This window comes from Anolis sagrei, chromosome 2, assembly GCF_037176765.1.
Source record: "Anolis sagrei isolate rAnoSag1 chromosome 2, rAnoSag1.mat, whole genome shotgun sequence".
Lineage (NCBI taxonomy): Eukaryota > Metazoa > Chordata > Lepidosauria > Squamata > Dactyloidae > Anolis > Anolis sagrei.
Window position 1 is genome coordinate 198,633,377 of NC_090022.1, and position 17,954 is coordinate 198,651,330.

At 42.6% G+C, this 17,954-nt stretch overlaps 1 protein-coding gene across 1 annotated transcript; it reads left to right on the forward strand.

The window, feature by feature from the left end:
• The first annotated feature begins 8,417 nt into the window (after window positions 1-8,417).
• On the forward strand, window positions 8,418-16,617 carry HSD3B1 (hydroxy-delta-5-steroid dehydrogenase, 3 beta- and steroid delta-isomerase 1). The gene is made up of 3 exons (XM_060760842.2): window positions 8,418-8,593; window positions 11,353-11,517; window positions 15,236-16,617. The coding sequence occupies exons 1-3, from the start codon at window positions 8,431-8,433 to the stop codon at window positions 16,048-16,050; spliced, it is 1,143 nt and encodes a 380-aa protein (XP_060616825.2). The 5' UTR covers window positions 8,418-8,430; the 3' UTR covers window positions 16,051-16,617.
• Window positions 16,618-17,954: the final 1,337 nt, after the last annotated feature.

The following is a 17,954-nucleotide window of genomic DNA, read 5'->3' on the forward strand; positions in this document are numbered from 1 at the left end:
GCACAACATATATACGGCAAACATTCAATGCCGGGACATAAAACCATAAATATATACAAACATTAAAATCACTTATATTCACATTAAAAGTTGCTTTAAAACCATCTCAGGACACCATTTTGCCTCATTGCACTGACCCAAAGGTTTAGTCCCACAGCCATGTCTTCACCATCCTCCTGAAGGTCAGGAGGGAGGGGGCTGATCTAATATTGCCAGGAAGGGAGTTCCATAACCAGGGGGCAATCACTGAGAAGGCCCTGTCTCTCATCCCTGCCAAACGCATCTGTGATGGTGACGGGACCGAAAGCAGGGCCTCCCCAGAAGATCTTAGTTTCCACAGTGGTTCATAAAGGGAGATGTCTTCAGAAAGGTAAACTGGGCGGGGGTCATTTAGGGCTTTATAGGCCAAAGCCAGCACTTTGAATTGTGCCCGGTAACAAACAGGCACAACATTTGCTAAGGCAGACAGAAGTGTCTCTTCCTTCAAGCAGATTATGTTGCACCCTATTCTGCAGAATGTTTCCCCGGACCTAGAAGAATGCAGCTACTACCACTGCACCACTCATAACCATATTTGGTCAATGTACTCAAACGATTTCGGATGTTCTTGGAGAAAAGGAATTATCTGGACCAATTTCAATCTAATATCAGGTCAGGGTGCAATGATGAAGCAGCTATCCTTAGCTGCCCTGCTCCAGATGAGATATGGGAAGTCTTGTTCTGTTGATTTTCCTGGATGTCACAGGAGCTTTTGAAACCACTGGTCATAGTGTCATAGGGCCCTTCCAGACAGGCCTTATATCCCAGGATCTGATCCCAGGTTTTCTGCTTTATTTATTTATTTATTTATGACATTTATATGCTGCCCTTCTCACCCTGAAGGGGACTCAGAGCGGCTTACAAGTAATATGTAAATACAATATATGATATTATTACCACAGCACAATATAAGTATTATATATTACTATATTGTACTATACCATTATATTGTAATATTATTAGTAATATTACATGTAACATAAAATATATAATGATAATATTGTATTAGTATTATATTGTATTACATTATAATATTAACAATATTATATGTATATACATTATATTATATTATACTATTACTACAGTGCAAGAAACAAGTTGGAACTGTCTTCATAGAATCATAGAATCAAAGAGTTGGAAGAGACCTCATGGGCCATCCAGTCCAACCCCCTGCCAAGAAGCAGGAATATTGCCTTCAAATCACCCCTGACAGATGGCCATCCAGCCTCTGTCTTCCTAGCCCCCTGGATTGTAAGAGTCCACAGTGCCAGATAATCTGGGATAAACAGAAAACCTGGGATCAGATCCTGGGATATAGGGCCTGTCTGGAAAGGCCCTTACTGAACTGGCTCTGAGCAATGTGAGTAGGAACTGATTTATTACAGTGTTTCCATTCCTATATGTGGTACCAGAGAGCAGTATAGAAAGATTCCTTCTAATCCACATGGCTATTAAGTTGTGGGGTGCCATACAGTTTCATCCTATCTCACTTATTCTTCAATATCTATATGAAGGCATGGAATGAGCCCACTGGAAGTTTTAGAACTGGGTGGTGCTCAGGTGGTAGACCAAATAGAATAGTACAGTAGGAAGGATGAGGGTCAATAAAATGAAGTTGAATCCCCAAAAGATAGAATTTCTTTGGTTGAATAGTTTTCAGGTCTGGGAACTAGGTAAGCAACCTCTTCTGGATGGGCTTGTGAAAGCAGATGTGAAGTTTGGGAGTACTTCTACATCCATCTCTGTCACTGGACACGCATGCAAATTCTATGGATTGAAGTGCTTGTCACCACCTTTGACTTTTTTATGTCAGGAGCGACTTGAGAAACTGCTAGGTTGGCAGAAGCTGGATCTAACAGTGGGAGCTTACCCCACTCCCCGGATTCGAACTAGTAACCTTTTGATCAACAAATTCAGCAGCTCGGCACTTTAACCCACTGTGCCACTGGGGTCTCCACACTTACATTTTAAATTGTTCTAATTGATTTTCTTGTAGAACTGGCCAGAGATTTCATCATATGAGGAAGGAAGGAAGGAAGGAAGGAAGGAAGGAAGGAAGGAAGGAAGGAAGGAAGGAAGGAAGGAAGGAAGGAAGGAAGGAAAGAAAGACAAGCAAGTAGGAAGCTGGTTTCTGCCAGGCTTAGTCAGTTCATTTAAAATATAGATATTGCCATGCTTTTTTCTCCCCAAAGTAGTATAATTCTTCTCTGTGAATAGCTTGTTAATTTGCTCAATCGTCCTCATTTCTCTTTGCTGCCAAGAACTGGAGGAATATGTTCCAGTGCCCTTGACTTCAGATTAGCATTACAAAAATGGTGAAACAAATATCTTGTGCATCTTCTCTGCTGACAAAAGTATTCCACAAAGCCACAGAAAATTCTCACAGAGACCAAGGCCAGTGTAATGCATAAGACCTTGAGATTGCTTTGTTCACAACATTATTTTCTCTATATTGGATACTTGTAGCTCCTATTCTATGAACCAGGACAAAAAAAATCCCACTTTCTCAAATTACTTTTATATGCCTTATGGGTAACTTGGAAATGAAGAGTTATGGCTTGTGTAACTTTGTGGAATTCAAAAGAATGGCAATATTTGCAAAAGATCTGTGGCTGAGGTTTAAATGAAATTCCTGAGATGTAGTCAGTCTAATTCTAGCCTGTGCAAATAATTTAGAAATCCTCTGCCACAATTTTTTTTGCAGCACATGAGTTTGCTGGGGTGGACAACTGTACTGGATCAGTGGCCATTTTCCACTTGCTCACTCACCCTCTCACTTAGGTCAAAAGGAAGAGAATGGGGTGTGTGAATGGGGAAAGTGAGTGGTGTGCAGTTCTCTGGTGCAGACAGACAGCATGCCTACCATAAGATCAGCTGGTGCAGCACTTTTCTACTGCCACAAGCGTCCCTCCTTGTGTTTCCCCATTCCACCCTCTCCCCCTCAAACTTGTGAATATGTGCATGAGGGAACATATGTGTACACTGTTCCTTCTCCATTCTCACACTCCTCCATTCCTATGGCACCCCCAGGCCAATGGACTCATGAGAGTTTCCCAGCATCACCTCCCAGTACCTCAGGGCATCACTCCCTCTGGCCTCATTGATAAGGCAAGGAGGGCAAAGGTCTCGCATACATGTGGTGGCTCCCACTTCTGCAAGGATTGTGTCTACATTCTCAGGCTGCACCAACTGAAAAGTATTCATAACTTCAAATAAAATCCTATAAAAGTACACAATAGCAAGGATGTAAGACAGAAACTGTAAAATTTAAAAAATCCATGGTACACAAGGCAAGAAAAACACCAAATGAATGCAAACACGTTGAATTCAAAATATACTCAGGTGAAGACATGAACAATGCACGGATAATGCCAAAATGTATTTAACAGGAGTATAACTGGACTGGGTAAGTATAATGAATCTTGGGGATGTAGCAGGCCCATAGTTAGAAAAAAATGGGGTGGGGTTGAAACTTTTTTTAGCAAATCCTAAAGAGTAGGTCCATAACAGAAAATAATTAAAATTATATGATTCGTTCTATATTTTATATAGACTGAATTAAATCAAATTACTACTTTACTTACAAAGTTTCAAGTAAAAAATGGAAAATGACTCTTAATTGGTAATTTAATGGTTACAAAAGAATACCACAACGTCTGTTGGAAACGTTTGAAAACTGTGTCTTTGACTTTGACAGAAATTAGGCCCCATCGATAAACTTCTGTGTACACTCAACAGTGTGAGTCCAGACAGTCTATCTTGCCCCGTTGTAGTTTTTATGTATGTTTTCAAACATTGCAGAGTTGAAAACAATATTTCATTTTGGAGCTGTTGACACTAGAAATGTTGCAGAAATCTGAAGAAATTTCTTCACATTCAGAAAAAAAGTGTCCATCACAGACAAAATATGCTTCCAATGCATTTGATTCAGAAATTTGGTTATAATACTATATTATTATTTGGTTACGACATTTGATAGAATGGCTTTAAATTCTCTTTGCTCAACCCCTTTAAGAGAAATCTTCTTGCACCCTCCAAAAACATCCTGCAAACACTTTTTTAAAAAGTGCAGCCCTTGCCTACCTACGAGTGTGCTTCTCTGGTGCATGCATTTGAGATGACACTGACAACTTACCAATGCTCATCAAGCACATAAATAAGTACTTTTCTTCTTATTCAATGACATAGCCAAGAGTATCTCCCAGCAGATTTCCTTAGGCTATGAGGCCCTCAGAAAGAAAGTGAGGAGTTCAGGGGATTAGGTGGTATTCCTGCCAATTTTATTAGTAAAAAACAGAAGACCACATAGGTACAGAAAGATACTGCAAGTGAATGACTATCTACACAAACAGTGTTATTTATTTATTTCATGTCAAAAACATTGCATAAATAAATTAGTATAAAACTGATGAAATAGAGGGAACACAAGTGGTTCAATAATTTTAGACCAAAAACGGGCAACAGCAACCACATTGTCTGTAGCTTTAAATAGTTCTTCCTCTGTTCATGAGGCAGGGCATTGTGGGCAAGCATACAAATGTGGTGTTGTTTGTTCTGCTCCACAGTTGCACAAGGTGGAGGATTCTTTTAGGTAGTGCCATTTTGCCAGGTTGTCTTTTGATCTGCCCATTCTGCTTCTGAGTCTGTTCAGGGACTTCCAAGTTGTCAATTCTTGGTTTGCCCCTGGAGGAAGACCCCCGTGGGGGGCCATCCAGTTGGAATTGCCTGGTTTTCCTGTTGCTGGGGGAACATAAAGAAGAGTGGTGGTTCTCATGAATTTTTTCCATGATATGAGTCTACTGGCAGGAGGCTGATAGTGATGCAGTGGGTGGCTTTCACAGTATTCAGCCTTATTACTCTCACAGGAGGCAGCAACTTCTTGTCACACATCAGGGGGTGCAATGCCATCTAGCTTATAGAGTCTATCAACATGTGTAGGCTTGAGGCATCCTGTGATTATTCTGCATGCTTCATTCAGTGCTATGTTCGCCTGCTTCACGTGGCCAGACTTGTGCCAAACAGGGCAGGCATACTCAGCAGTTGAATAAGACAAGGCCAGAGCTGATGTTCTTTTGAATTTTGGGTCTGCATCCCATGCGCTACCAATCAGTGTTGATAGAATAAGTTTGTCTTCTAGGACCATAGTCTTCATTTTCAGATAAAAGAGAGATGGTACTCACCTCACAAAGACTGAGAAGAATATCTTTGGAAAGCATAGGAAATCTAATCATGAAGGTTTTTAATTAAGCCCTTGTGGGTTGGAGATGATAGCTCAAATATCTCTACCAAAGCAGGCTTTAAACACAACTATGTGACTTAGAGAGAAGCCAAGGGATAGGGTGGAAGTCACAACTAACTATACAATAGAATAAAAGACTTGAAAAAACAAGGGTTTAGATGTCAGTACCACACTTGAATATTCTGCATTGAGTAGGAGGTTGGACTTGATGGCCTTGGGACCCCCTCCAAGATTGCAGCCTAAGAAACATTAACTTTATTTTATCAAATATCAGGTTGTGATCAGGTATTGTTCCAAGGCAAAACTATAGTGATAAACCTTTGAACTCTGATCTGAGGACCCACAATAATATTACTTTCCACTTCATCACACTAGAGAAAAAAAAATCCACTTGAATCCGGTTTCTGACTCCTGCAGAATTCTAGGTTTTGTAGTTTAGTAAAGCTGTTAAAGGCTCCTCCCTAAACTACAAACCCCAGCATTCTGCAGGAGGCAGCAACCTGATTTTAATTGGATTTTTCTCTCTAGTGTGATTAGTGTACAGGAGAAGCCTTGGTAAACCTTTTTCTTGCCTGGGAAGTATTTTAATTTGTAATTGTATTTAGAGAATAAATTTGATGCCGAACACAAATTTGGGAGACCCTGCCTAGGAAGAGACCGACCAGACCTGGCGAGATGGCAAGCGACAAAAAGATTTTCTCCTATTTTTCCCAAATAAAGTCTCACCAAGGAAATCCACCGAGGTTTTATTTCATTCCAGCTGGAAAGGATGATGACTGCAGTAATCTGTCAACAAATTTACATGTCTGCTAGACAGATAAATACAGAATATATAGCTTTCAGATTCAAAGTTTCCATGCCCACCCCCCTCTGAATCAGCTTCATTGTGATTTGCTGTGATGTCAGTGAGCCGGAGGAGATCCAATGAGGGCCCTCCTTCAGCCTGTAGTAAGTAGTAAAAAAAACCTTGGAGGTTAAGATGTGCGGATATGCGGATATCCGCATAACTGCATATCTGCATAAGTTCTGTTTAATGTGCAGGCTAGAGAAACTGTTGCTTCCACATGTTTCATAAAGTATCTGCCACACAAACAAAGTTTTTGCCTTCTACTCAAGTGTCATCTTTTTTTTGAAACTGACCAATGGGAAAAAGCATCTGAACCCAGGAACAAAATCAGATAAAAAAATCCTGTGATTTCTGATTGCAGGGACATACAGACATGCGAAGATCCAGATATTCAGCTGAAAACCGTGATATTCCCGCACCTGGAAATCTTGTGTTTTTGCCTTTTGTTGTGATTACAACCGGGTTTACAGAGAACAGCATCTGGCCACCCTCCAGATTGCTGCAGGAGCTCCTGGGGTAAAGGCACTGTCTGTACGGGCCCTTAGGCTCATGCCCAGAGAAATTAATGAGACCCAATTCAACTGGCTGATCTGGGAAAAAGATGCAGCAGCTATAATTTTTTATAGCTGCTATAAAATTTGCTTGAGAAGTCCAGTTGCATTTTTTAAAGAAAGGACATGCTACCAATCTGCAGGAGACTTCACCACACTCTGAGGCAGCATATTCCATTGCTGAACAGCTCTTACCATCAGGAAGTTGTTCCAAATGCTTAGCTAGAATTTTCCTGCAATTTGAATCCATTGCTCCACTGTGCTCTTTAGGGCCCTTCTACACAGCCATATAACTCAGGGCCCTTCCACATAGCCCTATATCCCAGAATATCAAGGCAGAAAATCCCACATTATCTTCTTTGACCTGGGTTATCTGAGTCCACACTCAGATAATGTGGGATTTTCTGCCTCGATATTCTGAGATATAGGGCTATGTGGAAGGGCCCCCAGAATATCAAGGCAGAAAATCCCACCATATCTGCTTTGAATGGGTTACCTGAGTCAACACTGCCAGATATTCCAGTTCAAAGCAGAAATTGTGGGATTTTATTCCACATAGCCCTATATCCCAGAATATCAAGGCAGAAAATCCCACCATATCTGCTTTGAACTGGGGGACTGCCCAGACAGTACCTTTATTGTGGTATCTACTGCAATAAAGAAGGGGCTGTCCAGACAACGTTCTGGACAGTCCTGAATTAATTTGCCACAAACCAGGAAAACCCTGGTTTGTGGCAAATTAATTAGATAGTGTATTTATTCTGCGCCTTCTTTGAAGGTTAGGGATAAACCCACTACTTACAGTGTCTGGACTACAGTCCAGACACTGTTCTCAAAGTTTACTGGGCTAAATAAGTTTTCTTTATTTTTCAAAGGGGTCTGGTCTGGGGGCTTCGGGGGAGGGGGTCTTCTCCAGACATTCTCCAAAATAAGACCAGTAAACTGTGGGAATAACCAACCCTCCTCCCCCAAAGCCTCCAGTCTCCTTTGAAAAGCAATGAAAACTGACCTGGCCTCCATTACAGGCTTCTAGCAGCTCTCCCAGCTTGAAACCTGTAATGGAGGCTGGGTAAGTTTTCATTACTTTTCAAAGGGGTTTGGAGGCTTCTGGGGAGGGGGGAAGGGCCTTCTTCAGACATTCTCCTGAATGGGTCCCGGGAGAACACCTGGATACCCACTCTGGGGTGGGTGTAAACAGCCCCCCAGGAAGATCTGCATTTTAAAAATGTGAATGATCCGGGGATAAAGGACTATCTGGAACCGCCCTGGGTTACCTGAGTCCACTCTCAGATAATGTGGGATTTTCTGCCTTGATATTCTGGGATATAGGGCTGTGTGGAAGGGCCCCCAGATAACCCAGTTCAAAGTGGATGTTGTGGGTTATTTGGCCTTGATATTCTGGGGAAGGGCCCTGAGTCCACACTGCCATATAACTCAGTTCAAAGCAGATGACCTGGGGTTTTATACAGCTGTGTGGAAGGGGCTTCAGTCTGTAAGCTTGTGGTGTTAGTTGGAGGTGCTAAGACTTTTTGGGGAAAGGGAAGCCATGCAAAACCATTCCCTCAAATGTGGAAATGAAAGGCGCATCCCCTTTTCTCTGGAGATGGGTGGGCTGGCGATCTCCTTGCCGCCCAGGGCGGGGCCACAGGCTGCCTGGCTTCTTCGGGCGGGGGAATAAAAGGAGAGGCAAGGGCGGGAGGGCTCTCACACCTGAAGCCACCCTCCTCCTCCTCCTCCTTCTCCTCCTCATCATCATGTCTTTGGCGGGCCTGAAGTGCCTGGTGACGGGAGCCGGGGGCTTCCTGGGCAGGAGGATTGTGTGCCAGTTGCTGGAGGAAGGAAACGGAGACGGCGGGCCGGCCGAGGTGCGCGCCTTGGACAAAGCCGTCGGGATGGAGGCACGGCAGGAGTTTGGCGGTAAGGAAAGAAGGGAGAGAGCCCTCCCCTTGGCCAGGGGGCCACCTTCCCTCCACCCCAAAGAGGAGCACTCTCTTCCTCATGTTCAATTGGAATCTCCTTGCCTGCCATTTGAACCCATCGCCCTAGTCCTAGTCTCCAAGGCAGGAGAAAACAGACCTGCTCCCTCTTCTTTATGGCATCCTTTTCACATCTTTATACCAGGCTATCCATGGGAAGCTGGGGGTGACAGACGGGAGCTCACCTCTTCTCGGGGATTCAAACCACTGACCTATAGGTCTCCAGGTTAGCATTTCAATTGACCCATTGCGCTACCGCAGCTCCCTAGTCTCTGTTTAAACACCTCCAAAGAAGGAACCTCCACCACACTCCAAGGCAGAGAGTTCCACTCTTGAATAGCTCTTCTTACGGTCAGGAGGTTCTTCCTAATGTTGAGTCTTAGTCTACAGGGCATCAGAAAACAAGCCTGCTCCCTCTTCTTTATGACATCCTTTCACATCTTTATACCTGGCTATCCATGGGAAGTTGGGGCTGACAGATGGGAGCTCACCTTGTTTCGTGGATTCAAATTGCTGACCTATAGGTCTTCAGGTCAGCATTTCAACTGACACAAGGGTTTAACTCCCTAGTCTCCGTTTAAACTCCTCCAAAGAAGGAACCTCCACCACACTCCAAGGCAGAGAGTTCCACTGTTGAACAGCTTTCCTTAGAGTCAGGAAATTCTTCCTAATGTTCAGGTGGATTCTCATTTCTTGTAATTTTAACCCATGGCTCTGTTGAGTCTTAGTCTCCAGGGCATCAGAAAACATTCTTGCTCCCTCTTCCTTATGGCATCCTCTCACATCTTTATACCTGGCTATTCATGGGAAGCTGGGGCTGACAGATGGGAGCTCACCTCGTTTCGCGGATTCAAACCACTGACCTATAGGTCTTCAGGTCAGCATTTCAACTGACACAAGGGTTTAACCCATTGCATTGCCCTCTTTAAAAGCCTCCAAAGAAGGAACCTCCATCACACTCCAAGGCAGAGAGTTCCACTGTTGAACAGCTTTTCTTATGGTCAGGATGTTCTTCCTAATGTTCAGGTGGATCCTCCTTTCCTGTAATTTTAACCCACAGCTCCATTGAGTCCTAGTCTACAGGACATCAGAAAACAAGCCTGTTCCCTCTTCCTTATGGCATCCTTTCACATCTCTATATCTGGCTATCCTGTCTCCTCTCAATCTTCTCTTCTCTAGGCTAAAGATAACCAGCTCTTTAAGACACTCCTCATAGGGATTCATTTTCTCCAGACCTTTGACCATTTTAGTCTTCCTCCAGCCAGTCAATATCTCTCTTGAATTGTGATGCCCAGAACTGGACACAGCATTCCAGGTGAGGTCTGACCAAAGCAGAATAGAGACTTCCCTCGATCTAGACCAGTGGTTCTCAACCTTCGTAATGCCGCGACCCCTTAATACCGTTCCTTGTGTTGTCGTGACCCCAACCATAAAATTATTTTTGTTGCTACTTCATAACTGTAATTTTGCTACTGTTCTGAATTGTAATGTAAATATCTGACATGCAGGATTTATTATTCATTTATTTCACCAAATTTGGCACAAATACCTGATTCGCCCAAATTTGAATACTGGTGGGGTTGGGGGTATTGATTTTGTCATTTGGGAGTTGTAGTTGCTGGGATTTATATTTAAGCTACAATCAAAGAGCATCCTGAACTCCACCAATGATGGAATTGAACAATCAAAGAGCATCCTTGGCACACGCAATTCCCATGACCAACAGAAAATACTGGAAGGGTTTGGTGGGCACTGACCTTGAGTTCTGGAGTTGTAGTTCACCTACATCCAGAGAGCACTGTGGACTCAAACAATGATAGATCTGGACCAAACTTGGCATGCATATCCAATATGTCCAAATGTGAACACTGGTGGAGTTTGGGAAAAATAGACCTTGACATTTGGGAGTCGTAGTTGCTGGGATTTATAGTTCACCGACAATTAAAGAGCTTGAACCCCACCAACAATAAAATTGTGCCAAATGTCACACATAGAACCCCCATGTCTTGAAGGAACTCACTGGCGCGAGCCTCCCTCCAGATTGGGATTCTACTCTAGCGGATCATATTTCTCTTTTGTTGCAGTGTGTGCCCTCCTACAACATGTGTGGGTCTAAAGTGTGTGACCCACTTTAAATTATCTTGCAGAATTCTGGGGTTTGTCATTTAGGAAGGCTCAGGAACGCTCTGGCTGAGCATTTTAAAGGCGCCTTGCTAAACTATAAAGCCTCGAATACTTCAGGAGAATTTAAAGTGGGATGCATACTTTGCCTACTCCTAAGCTGTAGTAAGATTAAAAAATACAAAGTAAAATATGTTATTGTCTATGGCCTGCTTTGTAATGTAGACATTATTGCACACAGCAACAATTAGTACATTTTTTATCATGTCAGAAGCAACTTGAGAAACTGCAAGTCGCTTCTGGTGTGAGAGAATTGGCCATCTGCAGGGACGTTGCCCTGGATGTTTTACCATCCTGTGGGAGGTTTCTCTCATGTCCCTGAATGGGAAACTGGAGCTGACAGAGGGGAGCTCACCCCATCTCGCGGATTCAAAATGCTGACCTTCAGGTAGCAGTTCAGCCTACACAAGGTGACAAAAATTGCGCCACTACGGCTACATGGTAAACTCCATTGTTTGCTCTTTACTGAGTGGATGGTGCCCAATCGCTGTTCATCATATCTCATTTTGTTTCCTCCAGAAGTGAATACAAAAACCCTCTTGACAGTCATTCAGGGGGATATTCGGGACATGGCAACTCTTCAGACAGCGGTCCAAGGCATCTCCCTCGTCATCCATACGGCTTGTATCATTGACATCTTAGGCCACGTGGACAAGCGCACGCTCTGGGATGTCAATGTCCGAGGTAAGGCTAGATAAAGTTGAGGCAAAACACATTTGTGAACTGACATCTTCGAAACATTTTAGGTTTTGAAGAATCCCAAAGACTAGGACAAAGTAGGTTACAGGTTAACCAGTAAGTTAGGATATGTTAGGAACGAAATTAAACACAGTTTCACTTGAGGAACCTGGAAGTTAAGGGGAGTCTGTATATGTATGTGTTGTATTGCACTGTATGGAGGTGGAGGGAGTTAACTCAGTAGTTAGATTTTTGTATTTGTTACAGATTAGATGGGTAGGTATGTGTACATTGGCATATACTGTAAACGAAATCAGACACTGATAAGTATGTAAGAACTTAGCATATATAGAGGGAATTATATAGACCTCAATTGCTGTAGCCATTTTTAAAATTTTTATTTGCATGTTTGTCTGTTTGCTTGTTTGTTTATTTGTTTGTTTGTTTGTGTCGTTTAATCTTCTTTAATAAAAACGACATTAAAAAACATTTTAGGTTATTTTTATCTAGTTAGAAATGGTCAAAAGTAGCTTCAGCATTGAAGTTGGTGGGGGTGCATGAAAAACATAATGAAGTGTCCAAACCTAGACACTGAATGAGATAGGGTCAACTTGATTTAATTTGAGTTGGGCTCTGGAGCCATGATAGAGAAAAAAGGGTCTCCTGTGATGCCTTTTCTTCACCTCTGAATAGGCATGGTTTGCCCTAAAATGGATTTGCACACTAGCAGCATCTTACTTTTTCAGAAATCAGGTGCCATAAAAAGATTTTCTTGGTGGGATTTCATGGGGCAGTTGCTGTAGTGTGTATAAGCCTAGTATTTTCACTCTCCCTCTCAGCCCACCACCTGCTTCAGTTCGTCCTTTATTTATTTATTTATTTATTTATTTATTTACAGTATTTATATTCTGCCCTCACCCTGCAGGGGACTCAGGCGGATTATAATGTACATATACATGGCAAACATTCAATGCCATAGACACACAACATATATAGACAGACACACAGAGGCTATTTAACATTCCAGCTTTTTCACGAGGGTATTCTGGCCACCAGGGGAGCTGTTGCTTCACTGTCCATTTGTGACACTGATTAAGTACTTCCTCATTCTTTGCATGCTTGCTGGAGATTTTTATGTCTTCGTAAATTAGCCTCCCCGTTTAAGTGGTACCTAAATTTCCTACTTGAAAGAGGCAACTGTATTTTGGGCTGCAAAGGTTGACAGCAAGCTACACAAATTGGTCGGAAGCTCACTCTGACCCAGGTTGGCTTCGAAGTCCTTCATTATGATAAATCACACCATCTTACAGAGCTGTAAGAAAGGATAATAGGAAAGGGGAAAGGAAATGAAAGTGTGTGGCAATGATCTCTGTCATCCCTGCGCTAAATGCCAAAATCAACACAAATTTTGGACTTCCTTAACACCCCAAGTTGCCCTGCTCTCAGCTCACCATGTCCTGTTGGGCCATGCCCATGTTTGTCTGTGGCCCCTTCTACACTTCCATATAATCCAGACTATCAAAGCAGATGATTCACATTATCTGCTTTGAACTGGGCTATATGAGTCTACACATATAATCATATAATCCAGTTCAAAGCAGATAATCTGGATTTTGTATAGCAGTGTAGATGGGACCAGAAAGACTCAGCCATAGGAAGAAGGGCATCTCGACTTTTCCCAAGAAAGTTCACTCTTCCAAGGTAGACCTCACCACCATGGCAGTACTTGATATGCCATGGAAATGTGAGGAACCATTGTCTATTGTAACTTCAAAACTTTCCTTCAGCTTTTTCAGTTTGTGTAGTGCATGCTCTGCTCCAAAAGGAGCACCTGAAGCAAATCATGACATAAAAAACTTTTATTTTACTTTTTTTTTACATAATTCACAGCTTTAAAATTGAACATTAACCTAAGCTTAGCACTTTATTGTCATGTGGGAATTTTAGACAGATTTCAATTTAATTTAATTTGTCTATAAAATGGATTATGCTATGGAGTATTTGTGTAACTCTTTGGGTTGTTTTAATCAATGCTTTTATATTACATTGTATATTTTAAAGTTGTTGTGGGTCTCCCGGGAGAAAGGCAGCATAGAAATTCCCGGAATAAAAATAAATAAAAATACTAAACGTTTCAACTAAAAATAATGGGATAAAAACATTCCCAAAAAAATTACAGAAAAAGAAAACAGTTGGATGTGAAATTCAACAAACTTTATTTTTTTTCTGGCCCAAGCCCAGGAAAGCTGTGACTATGGCATCTCTGCATGAAAAAGCCTCTCGTAGATACATGCAAATAGAGTGAATCAAAAGGTGGCAATCCTAGATACATGAGATGCGGGAAAACAGGGATGGAAAGGATGGTCATAAATAACAACAACAAAGAAGGGAACAGGCAGGCTGAACCAAAGGCAGTGGTCAAATTCAGCATGTCTTTTGTCCTTACCAAGCCTCTAACAACAACAACGACACTTTATTTATATTTGCCCTTCTCCTCAAGGGGCCTCAGAGGGATTAGAGTACATAAGCAGACACAGGCAAACATTCAGTGCCTTATTACAATGACATACAGTGAGACACAAACACACAGACAAAGGCAAAGACTTCTCCTTTCATTTCCAGCTTCTGGAGATGGTGCTCATCTCCAGCTCTGGGGGAGGTGATCTTTCTCCATTTCCAAGCTGAGGAGCCTGCGTCCATCTGTAGACACCTCCTGGTTGTGTGGTCAGCATTACTATTTGGAGCGCCTTTTTGACTCTGCCCACCAAAGCAGTACCTATCGATCTCCTCACATTTGCATGTTTTCGAACTGCTAGGTTGGCAGGAGCTAGGGCTAACAACAGGAGCTCACCCCCATCTTGCGGATTCAAACTGCCAACCTTCAGGTCAGCAGTTCAGGAGCACAAGGGTTTGATGTTGGCTTATGAATATGAAACATCTCCCTCTCCAGTTTCCTTCAAGCTGTTCAGATTTTTTTAGTCAGAGTGAACTCTCCCGCAAGTCATCTTGGTAGAATATAGTTATTATCAAAATTGACAGCGAGCATGTGACAACTTTGTATAGGTATCATCAACAACAACAGCAACATTTATTATGGTCCAAAGACCCTTATTGCACCATAGCTGTACAAGGTATGCTGGTTAATGAGTATAGCACCGGGATTGTGGCGCAGCTGGCTGAGTGTCAGCTGTATTAAGATCACTCTGACCAAAAGGTCATGAGTTCGAAGCCAGCCCGGGCTGGAGTGGGTGTCCAGCCATTGTGTAGCCCGTTGTTGACCTTTGCAACCCGAAAGACAGTTGCATCTGTCAAGTAGAAAAATAAGGTACCACCTTGTGTGGGAGGCTAAATTTAACTAATTTATGAGGCCATAAAGAAAAAAGACTCCGGGGAATGTGGAATGCGGAAGAATTTCATCGGTGTCGTTGATGGACGATGAAAAGCAGCAGCTCCCCTGGCGGCCAGAAAAAAGTTAAATAGCTTCTGTGTGTATTTGTCTGTTAAATGTCGTTTGTCAAACTGGCACTGAATGTTTGCCATATATGTGTTTACTGTAATCCGCCCTGAGTCCCCTGTGGGGTGAGAAGGGCGGAATATAAGAACTGTAAATAAATAAATAAATAAATATAGCTATTGACATGTGTATGTGGATATTTGCATTCATTCTGCAATGAGCCACGTCCTTTGCATCACCTTGCTAATTTATCTCTTTTTTTTTGTGAAGGGACACAGCTACTACTTGAGAGTTGCCTCCACAACAATGTTCCGTATTTTATCTACACGAGCAGCATTGAAGTGACGGGTCCAAATTGCAGAGGTGATCCCATCTATGATGGCGATGAAGACACAGTGTATGAGAGCACTCAAGGCTTTCCTTATGCTGAAACCAAGAGAAAGGCAGAGAAATCTGTTCTGGAGATGGATGGCCAACCACTGAAGGATGGGAGCAGTTTTGTGACGTGTGCTTTGAGATCTATGTATCTCTATGGAGAAGGGAGTATTTATCTTCAGGGTCATCTCGATGAGAGTCTCCAAAACAACCACAGGTTTCTGAGGATCTCTCGACCACAGGCTCTGGTCAATCCAGCTTATGTGGGGAATGTTGCTTGGGCTCATATCCAAGCAGCTAAAGCCATGAAGGATCCAGAGAAAGTCAAGCGAATCCGTGGACAATTCTATTTTGTCTCAGATGATACTCCCCATTTAAGCTATTCAGATCTCAATTATGAGCTGAGCAAGGAGCTGGGATTCGGTATTGAACCCAAGTTAGCTATGCCGCTGACGATCCTTTATTGGTATGCTATGTTGCTGGAGACCGTGAGCTTCTTGCTTCGCCCTTTTGTGAGATATGTTCCTAGGGTCAATCGCTGTCTTCTGACTTTGCTGAATACCCCATTCAGCTTTTCTTACAGGAAGGCACAAAGGGATTTTGGTTATGTGCCGCGCTACAAATGGGAAGAAGCCAAGCAATTGACAAGTCAATGGATCGCACAAGTAACTCCACTGAGGACAGCCTACCTGAAAAACAAAACTAACTAAGGCTGATCTCCATGAAGGAAAAACAGATGGTAGAAGCCAAAGAGATGAGGGAAGTTATATGGAGGTGTGATAATATATATATGTATATGTATACACATGGGTAGGAGGAAGGAATCATAGAATCTTAAGAGTTGGAAGAGACCTCATGGGCCATCCAGTCCAACCCCATTCTGCCAAGAAGCAGGAAAATTGCATTCAAAGCACCCCCGACAGATGGCCATCCAGCCTCTGTTTAAAAGCCCCCAAAGAAGGAGCCTCCACCACACTCCAGGGTAGAGAGTTCCACTGCTGAACAGCTCTCACAGTCAAGAAGTTCTTCCTAATATTCAGGTGGAATCTCCTTTCTTGTAATTTGAAGCCATTGTTCCGCATCCTAGTCTCCAGGGCAACAGAAAACTTAGACTGGCTGGGAGGGGAAGCTTCTTCTTTGTTTTATGTTTTATTTTATTTTATTTTCAATGTGCCACCTCCTGCCACCAGTTAAACTTATGTGTGCTTTTAGGCACCAAGGCAATGATGCTGTTAAAAAGGGGAGAAAGAAGAATAAACTTCTCAGAAACACAACAATTGTCCATGTCTCTTTGTTGTATAACTCAATACTGTAGTCAGTATGTAGTTTCAAAATAATGTCTTCACTGTTTATGCCAATATTTACTTATTTATTTAAAACATTTATATTCCGCCCTTCTCACCCCGAAGGGGACTCAGGGCGGAGCACAGCATATATATGGCAAACATTCAATGCCGGGACAGGAATTCATTATATGCATACATAAACATTAAAAACATTTATCACAATATTAAAATACACTGTTTAAAACCGTCTTGGTCATCTGCGTCAAATCTAAATTGGCCTGGTAAAGTTTCCTATTTCTGCTTTATTGCACTGTCCTGAAAGCTTGGTCCCACAGCCATGTTTTTACCATCCTTCTGAAGTACAGGAGGGAGGGGGCCAATCTGATCTTGCCAGGAAGTGAGTTCCATAGGCAGGGGGTCACCACTGAGAAGGCCCTGTCTCATTCCCACCAATCGCTCCTGTGACAATGGCGGGATGGAGAACAGGGCCTCCCTGGAGGATCTTAATCTCCATGATGGTTCATAGGGCGAGATGCATTCGGACAGGTAAATTGGACTGGAGCCATTTAGGGCTTTATAGGCCAAAGCCAGCACTTTGTATTGTGCCCTGGTAGTGAACTGGCAGCCAGTGGAACTGCCGTAACATGTGAGTTATATGCTCCCTGTATGCCGCCCCAGTTACTCACCTGGCTGTCTTTCGTTGGACTATTTGAAGCTTTCAAGCACAGTGTTTTCAGTTGCTCATGGGGGTCCTGTGTGGGAAATTTGGCTCAATTCTATCATTGGTGGGGCTCAGAATGCTCTTTGATTGTAGGTAAACTATAAATCCCAGCAATTACAACTCCCAAATGTCAAGGTCTATTTCCCCCTAAACTCCACCAGTGTTTACATTTGTCCATATTGAGGATTCGTGCTAAGTTTGGTCCAGATCCCTCATTGTTGGAGTCCACAGTGCTCTCTGGGATGTAGGTGAACTACAACTCCCAGACTCAAGCTCAATGCCCATCTTACCCTTCCAGTATTTTCCGTTGGTCATGGGAGTTGTGTGTGGGAAGTTTAGCTCAATTCTATCATTGGTGGGGCTCAAAATGTAGGTGAACTTTGATTGTAGGTGAACTATAATACCAGCAACTACAATTCCCAAATGACAAAATCAACATCTCCAACCCCACCAGCATTCAAATTTGGGTGTATCGGTTATTTGGTCCAGTGAGTGAAAAAACATCCTGCATATCAGATATTTACATTACGATTCATAACAGGAGCAATATTACTATTATGAAGTAGCAATGAAAATAGTGCTATAAGGATCACTGCCATATGATCCA